We start from the raw sequence: 20,067 nt of genomic DNA, 5'->3' as shown, positions 1-20,067 counted from the left end.
CTATATGTTGAAATCTGGTTGTTCAAATTTTCACAAAGGGGGTATGTGATCTTGAGCAAGTCAGCTCAGGTTCAGTGTGCCTCAGGTAATATAATTACCTCTGTCTTATCTCTGGATGTCATAATGATGGATTAGACTAGCCAGAGAAAGAAATGCATAGGATGCATGTCATAGCTGTAACAATTACACATGGGGAAGCTGCAGAAGATCTTTAAGGCCTTGGCCAGAACATGGGGAAGCAGAGGGGGTACCCACACCCCACAGGGAGCAGAGACCCGCTAGAGAGCTGGAGCCTGTTGGGAGCACTGCTGCTGCTTTTTTCACCAGTCTCAGAAAAAAATGCTGAGTGGCTGCGTATGTGCTCACAAGGGGTCACCTGCCCCTTCTGCCAGCTCCACACTGGTTTTCTGTAAGACAACTCAAGCTTCTCAGGGGAATATTTTATGAAGATAATGTGTAGTTTTTGGTCATAATATAATTAATGATAAAATAACCCCATTAGGAAAGGGCAAGATTAGGATGCTAACCCAGGCCTGATGCCAAGGTTGTGCCTTTTCCATCTAGACAGATTGTAAAAGAGCTCCAGCACAGGGCACCTCATCCATGGGCATCTTTTCTTTCCTTGCTTGATTTATATATCCTTTAGTCCCAGAAATAAGCTGAAGTCTAAGAGAAATGAGGACTAGCTTAAAATAAATCAAATCCAGTGAAACTTAAGCATTTAATCTCATATAAATCTATGAAAATTAATATATGAATATATTATATGCAATGTATTTTATTTAAAAAATCTATTTCTAATAGGACTTTTATGGAAATGTAAGTGTTCTTGTAAATTTATTGTACTTTTCAATAGTAAAGGGAAGAAATTACATTAATGAATATATTCATAGATGTAGATTCTTAAAAGTTTACAAAGATTATATGATTGATGTCTTAGAGTTATGATGACAAGTGTCTGACTAAATGTCAGCACTGAAAAGGTATTACATTACTTTGTGGTTGTCTCTCTCTTGTGTATTTTAGGGGCCCCCTGGTCCTCGTGGAGACATAGGTCCTCCAGGCCCCCAGGGTCCTCCAGGCCCTCAGGGACCCAATGGACTCTCTATTCCGGGAGAGCAAGTAAGCACAAAGCCTTTCTGTATTAAATGAGAATGGTGGATAAACATTTAGTTAAATGAATCTTTTCTACATTTTGCCAAATCAAATGTTTTCTCAGATAATTCAACGAGGTTAGTCACCGAGATAGCAGCCTCTATGATGACTGTTATTTTAGATACGTAAATAGACTATGTAATAATATAAAACTGTGTAGAAAAAATTACTGCTACTTATTTGACTTTATTAAACATTTTCTTATAAGTAAAGTAGATATCCCCTATGTTAAACTATATTCTTTTAAGGTAGGTATAATATCCCATAATTATATAAAATTACCCCATAACATTGTAAGTAGAAATTATAACACAGCATTTGTAGTTTAAAGAGTGAGCATTAATTCAAAAAAGGTTTATTCATCTCCTTTCAAAAATACCCTTCTGTGCTCATTCTGAACGCTTACACTGGATTTATGAAGTGATGAAGATTTCATAAGTGACTCATGTCTTCCTTTTTTGCTTAATCTCTGTGAAACGCCTGAGAACTGTTTTCCCATTGCTCACTCTAGGGTCGCCAAGGGATGAAAGGTGATGCTGGAGAGCCAGGACTTCCAGGCCGAACAGTGAGTTGGTCTCTAAGTTGCCCTGTCATGTGCTATTTGAAAATTTCCTTTTCTAGTGCCTCAAAAGGTGAACCCAGATTAAGTAGCAAAGCAGAAGCCTGAATATGTGTTTCACCTCATTTCCATTTCATACCCTGGTCTTAGCTTTCAAGTTGGTGCTATTCAATTCAGGTATCTGCTTGTTGACTGAGCATCTACTGTATGCTTGGCAATGTGCTTGGCTCTGTTCTCCTGTTTCTATTCAGAGTCTCTGGAATTAAAAAAAAAAAATTGGAAAATAACAAGGATTCTCTCCCACACAGGAAGTATATTATAATGTTTCACTTGTTTGTTTCCTTCTGTGCAGGGAACCCCAGGATTACCTGGCCCACCAGGACCAATGGGACCTCCAGGAGACAGAGTAAGTTTTCTTGAGCAGGCTACAATGATGTTGGAAATGATGTCACATGGTTGCCTATTAATTAAGAACCCTTCAAAATCCAGTTTGCAAGGCTGGTAATGTATCTTGTGGAAAGCTGCAAAGCTGCAAAGCTGCAAAGCTAATGTCAGTGGACCATCCAACATCAGATCAATCTCAAGGTCTTTGAAATAAAGTGGTGGGACTCCAGGGGAGTCTTTGAAATTTTAATTTTCAGAAAATTTCTTACCATATCATATTCATAAAAAGAAGTCCAGAAAAGGAATTTTAGCTGATTAAAAAGAGATTCAAGAATCTCAGCAAATTGTTTTAAATCTTAAAATTAAAATCTTAGTTGTGAGGCAGCTTTTCTGTAACCATGAGGGTAGCCTTGACTCCCATAGCACTTTCTACAAACTCAAGACATCCTGTCTACACCTTTAGAACTCAAATACCACTTCTAGGCCTTGATGGTGGGGTAGACAGCTGGTATTATTAGGGAATTTGCCTGTTGGTAGCAGCTTTCAGGTTTGGTCTTGACTTAGCATGAAAGCAGTACAGGAAACCCAGTCTTCTCTAGGATAAGTTAATAAGAAGCATGGTGAACATGACCTCTATGTTCTGTTCATCAATAATGTGAAAGATTTGGTTCCATAGGAGACCACAAATGCTTTAATAAAAAGAACCCAGAAATTTTAAGAGTTTCTCAGAACAAAGGAACTAATGACTTTTCAGCGTCTTATGGTTCCAATAATAGTCCAAGAGTAGTTTGTATTTTGATTAATCAATCAAGTTAAAATATATGACTAGCAGCAGGATCTGAGGAAGCCAGTACTATAACAGCTGTCATTAAACATTAATCTATCAACCTTAAAACCTCCAAGACACCATTGGGCAGAGAGGTAGGCCATTCAGAGGGAGCAAAGATTTGCCCTAAGATAATACAAAATGGTAGATGATATGCCAGTGAACTTTATTTGTTCCCATGCCTCCTTTTGAGTTTGGGGGAGAGATAAGAGAGAGGTCAAAGAGAAAACTGTATTTTCTGGGATATGGGATGTGGAGGTAGTTCTGACATACACATCTTCTGACTCTTTTGAGACTGGCACTTTAGGTTTTTTTTTGAATTCTTATTTTACAGTAAAGGACAACAGTGAGAGTACAAGGGTGACAAGTCAGTCTTCTTTATTAGAAAATAAACCCCAGAATATTGCAGCTGAGAAGTGGCAATGGGCTGACTTGCTTGCTGCTGCTACGACTGAAACCTTGTTTCCATCACATCCACCCCAATGTGGGCTTCATGCAGACACATGGCGGGTTCCCTAGCACACTTCCCAGCAGGGCTATCTTTCTGGACTGGTGCTCAGACAGCCATCACCATCAGGCAGCATAATTGCATCCCTGAAAAGTAAGGGACTGGAAGGGACTGTGCTCTTCCATTCTCAAATTCTAATCTGTGTCCAGCTTTGTGGTGAGGCCACCCTGGGATGAGGGCAAGAGAACTTTTCAGGAAACTGTTCTCTCTTTTCCTTCACAGCCTGTGTACCTACCTACTGCTTAGTAAACTACCACTAATGCAAAAAGGAGGGTGCATAGCTGGTGGGGTATCAACAATTTTAGAACATTAGAGAGACTTTGAGTATGGGAATCTCAGCTGAAACAAAACAAAACAAAACGTGAACTCAGTAGTGGAAGTGAAGAGAAGGAAGCACAAGAGATCAAGGCCAAGGGTTGTGGTGAGGAATGAAGACTTGTTAGCAGGATCAAGTAGGGAGAAACAAGATACAGAGATTGTCTTCAGCAGAGACGATTTTTGAAATGAGGCACAGTGCTGGGGGCTATTAGAAAGTAAAAAAAGAACCACATATACAGGTATCTGTACATGTGTATCTATGAAAATGGCCATCAGTCTTCTCAGCCCCCTCACTTGGGTAGAAGTGGAAATAACTGCTGCGGCTTGCAGCAAAAAATGAAGAATAAAATAAAATTGTGGCACAAAGTTCTGCAGATGGCATAGTGGGTAGCCTTTTTGAGTACTTCATAATAAATCTTCTTCACTCCAATTTACGAATATATTTCCTCTAAAAGGAAATGGTTGATCAGAAAGTTCTTAGACTGACTAAAGGAGGATTAATTATTTAGAAATATAATATTTACGATAAAAAATGAAAAAGAACATCCTATATAGTAGTTGGAGAAACTTGGGTGGAAGAAATTTTATTCAAATTGTCCAAGCAATATTATAGGGAATTTTTTTCTTAAGTGGCCCTTAGAAGTGATATTGGTGTTACATCAGATAGGCTTAGGATCTGTTTTTTGTTAATCAGGCCTAGATCTTCCGGAAAACAATCTGAAATCTTATCCCTAAAAGTTTCTGAAAAAAGTGTTTTTTGGGGGAAGTGGAATATTTCCAACAAATGTAAAAAGAATAATTTAAACTTCTATGGTAAAGTCAATGTACTAATAAAAAGTGTGGATAGTTAATTCAGGAAGAGATCCAAATGGTCAACTTTTGTGAAAATCCAAGAATATGGATGAAATGATTACTTTCATTCTCTGCGGAAAATGAGACAAAAATCTCTGACAGAGGAATGCAACAACTCTAAAAAATGACCTGACTCAGAAATCCTCGGCTGGATTTCAGAGATCTGCTGTTGAGAGTGAATGCTAACTGGGTAGCAGGATGACTCATTCCAGGCAGAGGTCATTTGGCACTGTAAAGAGAGAGAGAAAAAATAACATATAAATGCGGGCGCACGAGCCAGAGATCAAGCCTGTGGGGAGATGTGCTCTGTTCCTGCCTGGTGAACTGATGCTTAGGCAGTTCTGGCCTTTGTGTGTATTGAAGAGAGACAGAGCACTACAAAAATTAACTGCTTACTATCAGGATTGAGGATTTCCTCTCTTTTGAGTGGAGGGCAGTTAAGACAGCTTTGCCTCTGTTTTTTTTTGAAATAGGGTCCCACTGTGTCACCCAGGCTGGAGTGCAGTGGTGCGATCACAGCTCACTGCAGCCCTGACCTCTCGGGCTCAAGTGATCCTTCCACCTTAGCCTCCCAAGTAGCTGGGACCACAGGTGTGTGCCACCATGCTTGGCTACTTTTTTTCTTTCACTTTTTTTAGTGACAGGGTCTTCTTATGTTGCCCAGGCTGGTCTTGAACTCCTGGGCTTAAGCAATCTTCCTGCCTTGGCCTCCCAAAGTGCTGGGATTGCAGGCATGAGCCATTGCACCCAGCCCAGCTTTGCCTCTTTTGGGAGAGGAAGAAAGAAATTCACCAGGAGTGGAGACATAAATAGTCCTGCTCTAACTGTCTGACAGTTGCTCAGGAAATGAGGAAGGGAGTTTTCTAATTAGGTGGTCAGGATTTTCCATATAGACTTCTCTATGTCTGTATGTATGGCAGGGTATGAAGACTTGAGAGCATGTGTTAAAATAATTTTATTATTTATGTTTAATGTATATTCTTAGATAAGGGCGAATTTAAATGTGTAGTAAACTTTCATGTTAAGTATTTACTACAGAGCTTAATATTTGCATATTTGGTAAAGGAATGTTTTATAAAATTTGATGATTCCATCTTAAGGAAATTTTAGGCTTTAGAACATGATGTATTGACCAGTACATATTATAAATATTCTATTAAATATATGGTTAAAATATCTGGAAGCTGTGGTAAAAGCAATAGGGAGAAATTCTTATTGTTTTGTTGGGGCTAAAGGGTGCTGATATGATGGAAGAGAATGAAGGTGCAGAGAACGCACCAAAGGGAAAAATGAATTTCTAAGCTGAGAGTCCAATTCCCAGCAGACAAAGGAAGACTCTGCCACCATAGTATCATCTTTTATGATACCGCTTGCTTTTCTCAGTAACTTTCCTTTCCTCTCACCTGCATCCTTCCCGGGCCAGCCTGTGGACATTGACTTTTCCATAGAATGGGTAAATCTTCCTTTAGACTTCTTTATGCTATTACAAAAACAAAAAATAATATCTTCATGAAGGGAATCTGCCTTCCTGGGAGAAGATTAGTTTGGCTCTTCAAATTGTTTTATTTATAACTATACAAGTGAATGAGCATATAAATTAATTATTCAGTAAAAGGCATAAGTTAAACTGAAAAGATTTTTTAATTTTTTAATTTTTTTTTTTTTGCTGTTTGTCTTTTTATTGAAAGCTTACCTCCCAAACAGCATGTTGGGCTAAATCCTTCTCTTCAGCCTTCAGCTTTAGCAACCTGTTTAGCATCTTTTCTTTTCACTTGCTTATGACCTCCCTAACTGTAATTACTTTCATTTTTACAATAGGGCTTCACTGGAAAAGACGGTGCAATGGGACCCAGGGGCCCACCAGGGCCACCGGTAAGAACTAAATGTGTCTCATTTTTGTGCCCTTCACTCCCACCCTCTCACCTCATTTTGCTAGTAACCTGCCTTTGAAGCACATTCCATCTGTGCTGTGGAGTATATCATTGAGGGAACTGTGTTTTTATTTACCTACATCAAAATGTGCTAGAGAAAACAGACGTGTTAAAATACAGAATCTTTCAGTTTAATCAAGTTACACTTGAGAAAAAGAAAAAGAAATCCCTAACTAACTGGCTACCAGCTGGTTGGTGCCTCAGTTTCTTCATCCCTACATTAAGTGGTTGGGTTTTATAACCTCGGTGGTTCGGTTATTTCCTGTTACAGAATTTTAAGAATCTGTGCCTATAACATTTAAATTTCAAGAACTTTATTATTGAACAGCCATCAGTTGTTCTGAGGAAGTCAGTTTTATCTACAACTAAAAGGGTCTTCAACGTAAGATATTGGGAAAATACTGAAACTAATGATTTTGAAACTGGCATCTGTATACTTGCATCCAGGTGAGATCGCAGTAAAATTGTTTGAGGTGATGGATAGCCTCCATGTCTGTGTGGCAGGATACTCAAGAGCATATGTTAAAATAATTTTATTATTTATGTTTAAAATATAGATCTTTAGGTAATGGGGGATTTAAATGCACAGCAAACTTTCATGTTAAGTATTTACTATAGAGGTTAACATTTGCATAATTAATGGAGTAAAGGATTGCTTGACAAAATCTGAACATTCCATTTTAAGAAAATTTTAGGCTTTAGAACATGACATATTGGCCAGTACATATTATAAACATTCTATTAAATATAGGGCCAAAATGTCTGGAAGCTGTGGTAAAAGCAACAGGGAGAAAATCTTATGATTTTGGTGGGGTTAAGGGTGCTGACATGATGGAAGGGAATGAAAGTGTGGAAAATGCTCCAAAGGGAAAAATGAATTTCTAAGCTGAGAGTGCAATTCCCAGCAGACAAGGGAAGACTCTGCCACCATGGTGCCCAACTTAGCGCAAAACTGGCCACCTTCTTAATTCTTCTCCAGCCTAAATTTTCAACCTCTGTGTTTTGAAAGATTGTCTGGTCTTGTAGTAGGAAACTTAAAAAAAAAGGGAATTGCTTTCTGCACATCCACTTTGTAACCAATTTACTAGGATCATAGTCTTAAATTGTGAAACTGATTATATACATATGCATGTATTTTTCAACTGGTCTCAAAATATATTTTAAAACTATATAGTCCATAAGGATTGCACTGTAGTTGTCAAGAGTTTTTTATTTCATGTTATCTTAAAATTTGGTTTTATTTTTCCTGAATGTGTAATTATGAGTTGTTTCATTTAAACGCGTTTAAAATAGGCTGTATTCATTTACTTTAGATGGGATTTTCCCTTTGTCATAACAGTCCCCTTCCCTTTCCATGTGTTGTAGGGAAGCCCAGGCTCCCCAGGAGTCACAGGACCAAGTGGGAAGCCAGGAAAACCTGGAGATCATGGCAGACCAGTAAGCGGACAGCTTGCATGTCTACTGACAGTGGTTTCACTGTGGAAATAAATAATGAGAACTGCAAAGCTTTGTTATATTTAGGTTATCTCTGCTGTAATGTGTTTGAAGCATTTGTTGAAACCATGCTAAACTCATGGATTTGACTTGGTACTAGTTCTAAATTTTTCTCTCTGGGTTGTTATAATATTCTGGGATGAAAATTGTGGTTACTGGGTTTCTTTAAAAGGAGAATGGGATTATGAGCCAAGACACATATTTCTGCGCTGTATAAACACTCAGAGCTGGGTCAGCAAAATGATTCTTTTTACTTAGGAGTGGTATGCTGCTTAAGATGGAAAAATACATGACGATGGTGCACATCGCCTCCATCCCTAGCTTGCTAATGTTAACCCTTTTGTGGCATTATCCAGCTTTCCATTTGTTCTTTTGTATCTAGTTGAGGAGGCTAGAACATCAGAACCAGAATTAAAATTATTTATTAACTTTATCATTTTACTTTTTTAATACTGTCCTGCCCCAATTTATACTCCATTTAACTTTCTCTTATGCAGATATTTTGGTTAAAATAATAGTTGAGATAGTAGTACACATATTTAGTATTTCCAAATTAGTATCTCCAAAACTGAATTTGAAGTTTCTAAAATATACACAAATATTTGTAATGAGTGCTGGGCTTCATATTTTTTACAAGCTTTTCCTTTTTTTGTATTTATGAAGTGTGAATTTATTTAACCAATTTTTTTTGTCCAAATAGCATCCTGAAATATAAAAATTTATCTTAAAGACAATTAAGTCCAACTATTAGCAGTGACAAAAATTTGTCAGGGCTCTTCTCCGGACAGAATTTCTCCTTTTTAAAGCATTGTTCAAATTATACAAACCCGAGTTAAAAAAAAAGTAATTTCAGAGAGACTTAGAATTGGACATTTATGTGATATGGCTTGCCTTGTATGATTCATAAAATTAAGCAGGCAACATAAAGATAGAAGGACTCCTGATATATTAGGTTAAAAAGAATGACAAAAACCATAATTACGTTTGCACCAACCTAAATACTTTAAAAACTGCGTGTACCCTAGCATGTGACTTTAGTACTTTCTTTTCCTCAATGGATCATGGTAGAAACTTTGCAAGTGCAATTATAAGTATATGAAACTTTTCTACCCATTCAGCATTTCATTTTGTTTTACTATGACCTCAATAGTGTCTTATATAAGAATATTACTCATATAATTGATGGCTGTAGCTAGAAGCCTAAAAGAAATGTCTACAGCCATTACTTGAAATATGATCTCTAAATATCGGCAATAAAGATGATTTCTACAAATCATGAACAATAGGACAATCTCAGAGTGCCAATAAATTTAAAAAAATCAGAACAATCTCAAAATAGCAGTAAATGTAAAAAATCCTGCATTTGCAAAATGCTCCAAATACAATATTAGTGTTTCCACAAAAATCTAATACTTTTGGCAAAGAAATAGATAACTCCAGTTTTTCTTACGGTAATTATAATTTGGTATACATTTATTTAGACCCCAGCACTTCCCCTTTTCTCCTTCATTTTCCTCGTCCTTCAAAAGTAGCAAATTTCCTCTTTTTTTCTTCCCTATTTTATCTTACCTTCCTCTAATTAATGAAACCAAACATAGCATATAGGTATATATAGGTCTTAGCAGAGAGCTTGGCTTAATCATTGTTAGCTTATGTCATTAGCTATTATAATCAGTTGATATCTTCTTGCTAACTTATAGTACCTGATATTCTATAGGAGATGTTTCCATGAGATGTTCATAGAATACTTCATTAGTAAACACATATTTGTTTAGTGCCTACAATATGCTAGCCAGTGTTCTAGGGTCAGGTGATATAACAGCAAACAAGACAAAATTCTTGCCTTCATACACATTCTGGGGGGTATATAGACAAAACCATGTAAATATAGGTTCCCGTGATAATGAGTGTCATGAAGAAGAAACAGAGTAAGGGGTTAGAGAATGATTGTGCTGGTGGGAAGGCAGCTATTTTGGATACAGTCATCTAGGAACCTCTCTGACAAGGTGACATTGGGATGAAATGAGGGAGAAAGCTATTTGATCTATGGAAAGAGGGTTCCAGGCAGAGGAAACAGCATGAATGAAAGCCTTGGCTGAGGAACGAGACTGACATGTGAAAGGAACATCCAACAGGTCTGGGTACCAAAGTGAAGGGAGTTAAATGAGAGGGATAAAATATGAGGTCAGATAGCTAGGCATAGATGATCATATGGACCATGTAGCCCATGATAAGGAATTATTATTTTCCTCTAAATCTGATGGGAATGGGATGGGTGGCTCTTAGAGCCAAAGGAGTGACATGATCTAATTTTTCTTTAAAAAATATCATTCTGGTTTTTGTGTGGAGAATAGACTATAATGTAGCAAAATGGGGAGAAGGGAGAGCAGTTAGGAGGGTATTGGAGTAGTTTCAGGCAAGAGTCTTCGTTTGGACTGCAGTGGTTTCCATGGGGATGGTGAGAAGTGGTTTGGTATGGGACATTACCTGATTTGTCAATGATTTAGATGTTCCTTCGGTGATAGCAGTTGGCAGCCTGGAAATATATAACTGAAAGACAAAAACTTGTTGCACTCTAAGGAAAATTTTTCCAATATCTCTTATGGTGAGAGGCTTATGACAGTGTAGGGACAAATATTCTATGCTTGTATTTAGATGTAGGATCAGATTGAGTTATTTAATAAGAGAAAAACCCAGTTTCTTTTTTTTAATTGTAGAATATTTTTATTATTATACTTTAAGTTCTGGGGTACATGTGCAGAATATGCAGGTTTGTTACATAGGTATACACGTGCCATGGTGGTTTGCTGCACCCATCAACCCATCACCTACATTAGGTATATTTCCTAATGTTATCCCTCCCCTAGCCCCTGACCCCCCAACAGGCCTGTGTGATGTTTCCCTCCCTGTGTCCATGTGTTCTCATTGTTCAACTCCCAATTATGAGTGAGAACATGCAGTGTTTGGCTTTCTGTTCTTGTGATAGTTTGCCGAGAATGATGGTTTCCAGCTTCAACCCAGTTTCTTTTATTTCAAATGTACAAAGAATCACTGGATGAAGTTAAGGGATATATATTGAGCTAAGCTGCTGACAACAGCCTGCTGGTTCTAAGTGAGACTGAATGGAGACTAATCTCATGGACGTTCCACAATAAGCAGCTCAGATAACCAACTATGATGATATAAAGCAAAGTATGGCGGTACAAGGGCAATCTTCATATGTATTTTAGTTCCATATGTATCATGAATTGCATTGTAAAAAGTGTGCATGGTCCATAACTTTTACAATTGTGACCACAAAATTCACATCTGTGCACTGTTTTGGAGGACATGTGCTTCAGAGAGAGAGAGAGAGAGAAAGAGAGAGAGAGAGAGATTAGATTCCTTTTTATAGAAAAGCAGAATGTGAGTAACATGGATATAAATGTGATGTGTCATTTTGCTAATGCTTTAGAAAACAGAACTTGTTCTCGTTCATCATTATGTCTATTCATGCATCATTTTAGAGTATGTTTGTCAGTTTCTAATGTATGTAATTCATATTTTTCAGGGTCCATCTGGGTTGAAAGGAGAAAAAGGTGATAGGGTATGTATTTTTAAAAAATCTTACGTTTATTTTGTGTGTTAAACATTGAAGCCTAAAACTATAGAACTAATATGCTAATCATTCTCATTAATTCAACAAGGGAGACATTGCTTCCCAGAACATGATGCGAGCAGTTGCAAGACAAGTCTGTGAACAATTGATAAGTGGTAAAATTTCTTTTCTTTTTGCTGTATGAATTGTTTTAAAATTAATTGCAGGAAAATGCAGAGTTTGAGTCATGAAGTTTCTAAGAGATAGATTTCTCTTTCATTTCGTTTGATAAGCTGTTGTTCTTATACATTGTCAGTTTTGTATCTGATTAGATGAAGTTAATGATATTTTAAAGATTGTCACTAAGATAAAATAATAACCCAAGGTAAAATAATAGCAGTAAACTTAAGTACTAAGACATTAGATATTTTAAGTTAAGATCGTTAAGTCATTTTATGACCTTAAGGAAGGGGGCCCACCAAGATGAATTTGATCAGTGAAAGTTGATTTTGGTAGGAAACTCTCTCTTGCCTGTTTTTCACAGGCTCTTCTTATTCCATAAGGCCTGTTAAGTAATGAAGCTCAGTACCTGCAGACTGGTGTGGGCCTTAAACCCATAACTCACTCTTAGAGAAGTCTTAATCAATGTTTTCCAAAGTGCGGTACTGAGGAACACCTGCCTTAGAATCACTTATGTTGCTTGTTAGAAGTGAGTTCCTGCACCATGCCCTAAGCTTAGTGAATCATTGACTTTGGAGATAAGGCCCAGAAATACAGATTTTTCAAGGTGCCCCACAGGCAATTCCAGTTTGCACTGAAACCTGATTATCATTGCCTTAGATATACAAAAAATTGTAGAATTATCTAATTATAAAAAAGGTTTTCTTTTGAGTGATGTCACCTGGTAAATCTCAAGACTTTATTTCAGAGCCATATTAAACTTTAACAACTCTTTTATATTTGTAGTAATGTTTGTGGCTTGTAGGTCAGCATTTTGTGGAAACAGTTATTTATCAGGGACCATTTTGTCCTCGATGATTAGACTGTCTTAATTTTATTTTTAGGATTCTAATTAGATTGTTTCCTTAGAGGGGTTGCAGAATGGAGATGGATTTCACTAGACACTAAGAGAAAACAGTTTCACTCTCTCATCCATCCTTTATTGGGTTTCTTACTAACAAGCCTTATTTCTGCTTGTAGGTCAGATGAACAGATTCAATCAGATGCTGAATCAGATTCCAAATGATTACCAGTCCAGTCGCAACCAGCCAGGCCCGCCGGGTCCACCGGGACCTCCTGGCAGTGCAGGAGCCAGAGGAGAACCTGGGCCTGGGGGGCGGCCAGGCTTCCCGGGCACACCAGGGATGCAGGGACCCCCTGGGGAACGAGGTAGGCATTTCTGGCTTCTGTATTGGGATAAAGGAAGGAATTTGCAAATGTAGGAGTTGGGACAGGTTGAAGGCATCTGAAAGGTGACCTAGGCAAATTGCTTTCACTGGTCTTGTTTGGACAGCCTCAGAAGAGCTGTTAGGCAACTCATAGGCCATAGAGATCCATGTCTTAGAAAAATGGCATGTTTTTATCAGATCTCAGTAAAGATAATGCTATTTTCTGACTTTTGTTGTTTTTAATGGGAAAAACTCTATCTTGGCAAACTAAATCAGCTACCCAAATCTTATTACTCTCTGTGACTGCGGCAAGAGTCGAGCAGCAACTGAATGTTCTTAGGCAGCCCTAGAGTTTTAGATCCAACTTATTTTGGTTCCTTTATTCAGGGTCTGGCACTGGTCTTGTATGTTTGTTTGGCTCTAATTTCATGGTATAGATAAGTGCAGTTGAAGGAAAAGGAGAAAAACAGGACTATTTGATTCCAGATATTTCAGGATTCTGGGTATCCACTTTTGTCGAAGGAGTACTTTATACTCTAGAGAAAACCTACATATTTCTATAATTCTACTGGTTTGGCTGCTGTACTAATAGGGCTACTAAAGATAAAATACATTTAATATGTTTTTCAATGAGATATTATAACAATTTCTTCAGGATTACTGTTCCTAATTACTATTTAAAAATATATTAGACATGTTTGTTTGCTTCAAATAATTTTTCCCCTGCCTTGTAGCCAAATTTTTTCTTGGCCATAAATCTAGAATTACACAAATGTCTAGAAAGAACTTGGCTTAAAGAGTGAACTTCTGTGAAAAATTAGGTTCTGCTTTCACTAAGGAAATGAATTACTTGAATCAAATATTATCAGTTAAGATGAAAATTACATGCTTCCAGATAATTTTTCCCCTGTGCTTTCTCTTTTTCTCCTTCCTTAGGTTTGCCAGGAGAGAAAGGTGAAAGGGGTACTGGATCTCCAGGACCTCGGGGGCTGCCTGGCCCCCCAGGTAGGTTTGCTAGTATTTTAAACAGGCAAACACTATAAATACCGAAAGGGCACACCATCCCGAAGAGATTCACAACTTCATCCTGTTATTCTTTTTTTTTTTTTTGAGACGGAGTCTTGCTCTGTCACCCAGGCTGGAGTGCAGTGGCGCGATCTTGGCTCACTGCAAGCTCCACCTCCTGGGTTCACGCCATTCTTCTGCCTCAGCCTCCCCAGTAGTTGGAACTACAGGCGCCTGCCACCACGCCTGGCTAATTTTTTTTAATTTTTAGTAGAGACGGGGTTTTGCCGTGTTAGCCAGGATGGTCTCGATCTCCTGACCTCATGATCCTCCCACTTTGGCCTCCCAAAGTGCTGGGATTACAGAAGTGAGCCACCGCTCCCAGCCAACTTCATCCTGTTATTATAGCATAAAGCATTCTTATTACCATGGCATATGTTTTAGCAAGAAGTTCAACCTCCATAACTTCATTTTCATGTTCCCTTTGTTAAAAAAATGAAAAGTTTCTATTAGGCATTAACTATAACATTAATATATGATGAAATGAATTTTAGTGACACAAAGGGTTGCTATTTCCCCTTTCTCTCTCCTTCCTTCCTTCCTTCCTTCCCTTTTCCTTCCTTCGTTCCTTCCTTTCTTCCTTCCTCCCTTCCTATTTGTTTTTTTTTGGCCTCATAGACTTTAAAGATGGTTATATTTCCTGTTTTTTCCAGTAGTCTTCAATATGGGGCTATTAGACTGAGAAAACATAGCCTCACTAAAAGGGCCTGAGATATTGGTAAATTTCATTCACTGTTCTCCCAAAGCATTTTTATATTTTGGATAGGACTACTAGATGTCTGTCTGATGTCTGATGCATTTTGTTTACTAGGTTGTAAATGATTTCTTTTTTCATTATAAGGCACATGATACTCTTGCAACCAAGGACAGCCCTATGGCTAAATCTTTCCATTTATGTTAACTATAACTATTGATCCAGAAACAATATTGCTTTGCATAGGCTGGAGGTGTGGAGCAGACGCTGCCTTCTTTTGTTGGCAGCTCAATGTGGCTGCTTAACAGAGCTGTTTCCTTCAGGTGCTCTTTTCTCTGTGAGAGTGGGAGCAAACCAAAGAACTCACTGATATCTCTGGTTTGGCTGAATTTTTGCTAAATCAGGTTTTCTGGAATAAAATACTTCTGGCATTAACTCTGATGAGTCACTGGTAAGAAAGTTCCATCACACCTTGGTTCATATTGGGTATTTCTTAAGGAAACATTTTCTTACCATACAATAGTAAATTGTCTAATTTTGAGACAGTGGAGGTGCCACTTAAAGTATTGGTGGCTACCTCAGGAGTTGTATTTGACAAGAGGGGAAATATATTTGTTTTAACTCCACACTAGGTCCACAAGGAGAATCCAGAACAGGTCCACCAGGGTCCACAGGTTCAAGAGGTCCCCCTGGCCCCCCTGGCCGTCCTGGAAACTCAGGTATCCGAGGACCCCCAGGTCCTCCTGGATACTGTGATTCTTCTCAGTGTGCCAGCATCCCATACAACGGGCAAGGCTATCCAGGTACGTTGTTGCCATTGTAGGAACCCCAACTCACCTGAAGTAAAGAACTTTATGGAAATGAAGTTCCTTAGGATTGAAGGAAGGTTGATTTGAAGATGTCTTGAAGATAACAACTCTTTCAGTTCTGATTATATAATAATAGTGTTTGCTGTCATAGCACACAACATTATTTCACTGTTAGGATTGAATTATTTTCTTTTTTCCCCATGTTTCTGCATTTACCAAATCACATCATAAACCTCCCCTTACTTCTCTTGGGACTTCAAAGCATGCTAGTAATTGACTTTTTTTTTTCTTTTCCCCAAGATTGGGAACAGGGATTTGTTAAATACAACTGTAAAATGCCAAGAATATGTATTTAAAATTGTTTTGGGAATCTAATTTATGGGTAAACTATGTAATAATATGGTGTAGATAACTGAACATAGTTAACTGTCCCATACTAGCCATGGAATTAATATTTATAAAATCTGGGACTTAATAATTGCTTTTAAAGGATTTTTAATGAAATTCTAGTGTTTGACAATTGTAGAGGGCAGAAGTCTCCTATACTTGATTTTGTGGGATGTGAGGACTGGGGAGATACGCCAATCTGGAAATGAGATAGTCATGCTGTGGTCAATGGCGACCATTTCATTAGTGCACCCTCAAGCATCTTGCAAATTTAAAAAATTATACTGCTGTTTGATATGATTTGCTACTTTCAAATAGTGCATGAGTAGTTGAATATCTAAATATCTATATATCTATATATTTATATGCATAATTACATATGACCAAAAGTAATAACAAATCTTAATGTATATTTCCATGCAACCCATTCAAAAAATTGCAATTTAATTCTTTATAAATTTAAATTACCACCTCCTTATGGGATGTGAGAATAACTGAAAATATATGGATATATATATATATATACTTTAACCATTACATACGTAGATGGATGTGTATTTATATTTTTTACTTAGTCATTCAACTTTTAAAAACTATCATCTTTGACCTGTTTCAGGTTCCGGCTAACACATTTTCTAAGTCGCCAGTGCTGCTTACAGTTTGAATACATGAAAATCCTGTTTCTGAGATGTTTGCGCACGTGCTTATTAGGAAATGAGTCTGTATGGAAATCTCACCACAGATAATGGTTAACGAACCGGGTCGACATCACAAAGGAGGGTGGAGACTCTTTTTACTAACTTGAATGAGACAAAAGCAGTGGTGTCAGTTTATAAGCCTGATGCATTTCAGTAATAATGTAGAAAAACATTATTTTAAAAAAGTTCCAGCACACAGCCATGAGGAGCCTCAGTTGTGAAAGAGGTGCATAATAAAACTACTAACCAGAGGAGACTATGCCATTTTAAGAAAAACAATTAACCTGGTTAAAGAGAAATGTCTTATGTAAATAATAAACTAATTGTGGCTTGTAAATGATTTGTATGTGATCCTGTCAACTAAAATCACTTAACAATTCTACAATAAGCTTCTGCATCAAAGCCTGCCGCTTGCTCTATGCCGGAATAACACCAAATGGAATCTCCTCATCTCTTGCTTGTTAGCGATGTGTCTGATTCAGGGCATCTGTCTTTTTGTTACTTTTTTGTCCGTGTCCTCTCATTTGGGTTTTGTAACTGCAATTTTCAAACCAAAGTTTAAAATCACCTTTTCTTCCTGTTTTGCTGTAGTCACTGGTGTTCCTCACCCACCAGCTGTAACTCAGTTTGTGTGAGGTACAGCCACAGAAGATGTCATGTACTGTATATTACCTGGTGATAGTTGCTTTTCACCCCCCGAGTTCAGTTTCTAGGAGCCAATGAAACTTCCCCTCACCTCCTCATCTTTCCAAGTTGTTCTTTGAATTGAGGAGTTTGAAGGCATAAACAGTTACTTGGGGATTTGCGAAAATCCTACTTAGTTACTGCGTTTACAGTTCTTTGGCCCAGTCTCTGACCCTTCCCAAGTATTCGTGCAATGATTGTGTTTACTGCTGGATTTTTGAAGGTTTTTTTTTTTTTTTTAAGAAAGTGCCATTTCATTATTTGATTATCACCAAATTATCTGGAAATAATTGGGACATTGTAACTTATCTATTTATAGTTATGAGATTAAGACTGGAGTGCCATCACCGCGGGTGATGATTTAGCTTTTGCTGTGTGTGTGTGTGTGTGTGTGTGGCTTCCAAATCATGCCATAATTGTAATGTTGAATCGGACAGAGCCTTACGTGCCCGAGGGCGGGGCCTACCTGCCTGAGCGCGAGCCCTTCATCGTGCCGGTGGAGCCCGAGCGGACAGCGGAATACGAGGACTACGGCGGCGCAGACGAGCCTGCAGAGGAGCCTCCTGAGTCCCACCGGCGCTGGCGGCGCGCCCTGCCCCACGGACCCGGGCAGTGAACCAGAGATCACGCGCCGCGCCGCGAGGCTTGGGGGAGGTGTTGAAATTCTCATTTACAGGTCAGACAGAGCAGTGTACGTCTTTTCTGAGGTGTTTCTTCCAGCGTTGCTCATCCAGGAGTACCCTTTCTGATTGTAGAGAACCTTGTTTCTGCAGGAAGCCTAGCTCCAAGCACGCAGTCTGTAGACATTTTTGCCTTTGCCCTTGAAATGCTTGCAAAATACTTTGTTAACAAAAGCTGCAAAGAGAGAACATGCCGTGTGCCTTTAGTTAGCACAGCGGGCAGCCTCAGTGAAACTCTTAGGTTAAGCAGTTAAGTCCTGGAACCCAGAGCTGCTGTGTATTTCGAGCGGGCAGTTTATCTTTTGCTATACTTATTTTCAATTCAATTACACCACGATTCAAATAATTCCCCTCCTAAAACCAAAAAGGAGGGAAACGTCAACTCCATTGCAATTATTTATCTTCCTCTTCTATCTCTGTTATACACCGGGGCATAGAATGCTCGTATACATCTCTTTAACAACCACAAACCTTAAGCCATGTAGATGAAGTTAGTGCATCAACGGGATACAGTTCCATATTGCCTTAAACCTCCTTGTTTTAGACACACTAACATTTATACCAAATTGCAGATTATTCTGCAGAGATGGAATTGCATGTTTGTGTTGTATATTTAGTATGAACTTTTTTCAGAATATAATATTTCTTAGTTATCAAAAGCAGTTGGAAAACGTTTGCAAGACTATGAACATAGAATTGCTGCTTTTATATTTTAACTGCAGATTGTGAATTTCACTGCCTTATATTATTTATTTCTGAAACAAAAGAGGCATTTTTCAATAAAACTACTGAAAATTTGACATGGCATGTTTCTTTCTTTGAAGGGCCTTTTGGACTGCCTCAAGTGGTTGTTACAACAAACAAGTTCATATCCTTGGATACGGTTACAAATCTTGCTAATACTATTAAATTATGCTAAATAACTTTAGATTTTTAATGATACGGTGAAGTCATAGAAAGAGAGTGGTGAGAGCCTTAAAAAGCCCAGCAGATTCCAAAGGCTTTATTAGGAATATAGAGGATGTGTGGGTTGGTGGAAAAACAACTACGTATCCTAGGATACCCCAAACAACCAAATAATCTCTAATAACCCACACGATTTCATATGCATTTAATCACTTTTCTATACCATACTTAACCCAAAAACATGTTTAATTGCTAGAAGGAAAATTCCATAATGGAAAATTTTACATTTAGCGATGCCTTGCTTTTCCACTTACAAATGCAATAAAACCATTCTAAATATCAAGGAAAACAATGTAAATGTTGGTATGAAAGAACCAATATCAATTAAAGAGAGAGTAGTAGTGATAGAAAGTTTTCCACAGACCAAAACATCTGAATTAAGTACCTCCTGGAGATGAGGATCAAAACGAACAGATGATACATAAATGCATTACATTTAGGAGGCGTCAAGCAGGTTGCTAAACTCATAGCATTCACTTGTAATTCCCAACATGTGCACTTTTGAAGCTAGAAGATACTGCTGAGACTATCCCAGACCAACCCAATTCTTTTGCTTTGCTGGGAATAAACAGACTGCTAATTAATATTAGAACAAGACTAAGACTCTGGGCCTTGTGATTCTTAACCTAGTTCATCACTAGATGGCCTCCCCCACTCCCATCTTCTTACTCTCTGGGCAGAAGCTTTCAAACCTCCAAGTTCTATCAGTTTATTTTGATTAGTTTCTGATTCATTGGGGTTTCTGATGCTTCTTGATGAAGAACATGTGTATCAAGACCCTGAAGATGGGTGGGTCCTAAGCCACTGATCCGGTGGAGTCCCAGGGCCACGTGGATTCAAGGCATAAAGAAATTGAACCTTCTATCACTGGCTAGATGTGGGTTTGATTCTTGATGTTGGCAATGCACTGATTAACCACTTTCTATTCTGTTCTGGGAACTTGGGGCCGAGGCAATCCAAACCAGGGGCTAAGCACAAAATTAATAACTAGCTGAGATGCTTGTTGTGATTTTTATTTTCATAGTATATTTACTTAATTGTGTTTGCTGGATTCTGTGTTAAAATTATTTTTATAATCCTTGATTGAGCACA

At 38.1% G+C, this 20,067-nt stretch overlaps 1 protein-coding gene and 1 long non-coding RNA gene across 9 annotated transcripts in view; one reads left to right on the top strand and one right to left on the bottom strand.

The window, feature by feature from the left end:
* COL12A1 (collagen type XII alpha 1 chain) overlaps positions 1-18,809 on the top strand; it is a 121,528-nt gene extending 102,719 nt beyond the window's left edge. For 5 of the 8 annotated variants that reach the window (XM_063813199.1, XM_063813197.1, XM_054686051.2 and 2 more), the window contains 11 exons: positions 1,027-1,122; positions 1,667-1,720; positions 2,067-2,120; positions 6,421-6,474; positions 7,899-7,970; positions 11,578-11,613; positions 11,714-11,780; positions 12,805-12,993; positions 13,929-13,997; positions 15,384-15,554; positions 17,767-18,809. In XM_063813199.1, the coding sequence (XP_063669269.1) occupies positions 1,027-1,122; positions 1,667-1,720; positions 2,067-2,120; positions 6,421-6,474; positions 7,899-7,970; positions 11,578-11,613; positions 11,714-11,780; positions 12,805-12,993; positions 13,929-13,997; positions 15,384-15,554; positions 17,767-17,945 (1,041 nt within the window). In that variant the 3' untranslated portion in view covers positions 17,946-18,809. Of the gene's footprint in view, positions 1-1,026; positions 1,123-1,666; positions 1,721-2,066; positions 2,121-6,420; positions 6,475-7,898; positions 7,971-11,577; positions 11,614-11,713; positions 11,781-12,804; positions 12,994-13,928; positions 13,998-15,383; positions 15,555-16,563 lie in introns of all 8 variants that reach the window. The other 3 variants (XM_063813200.1, XM_063813198.1, XM_054686054.2) reach the window with 1 other exon arrangement.
* On the bottom strand, positions 3,288-10,580 carry LOC134810321 (uncharacterized). The gene is made up of 3 exons (XR_010158068.1): positions 10,515-10,580; positions 6,006-6,082; positions 3,288-4,831 (listed from the first exon to the last, which is right to left on the bottom strand). It is a non-coding gene; the product is annotated as an uncharacterized LOC134810321 (long non-coding RNA).
* Positions 18,810-20,067: the final 1,258 nt, after the last annotated feature.

The sequence above is a fragment of the Pan troglodytes genome, chromosome 5 (genome assembly GCF_028858775.2).
Source record: "Pan troglodytes isolate AG18354 chromosome 5, NHGRI_mPanTro3-v2.0_pri, whole genome shotgun sequence".
Lineage (NCBI taxonomy): Eukaryota > Metazoa > Chordata > Mammalia > Primates > Hominidae > Pan > Pan troglodytes.
Note: the sequence above shows the minus strand (reverse complement) of the source record. Positions and strands in the feature narration are given on the sequence as shown.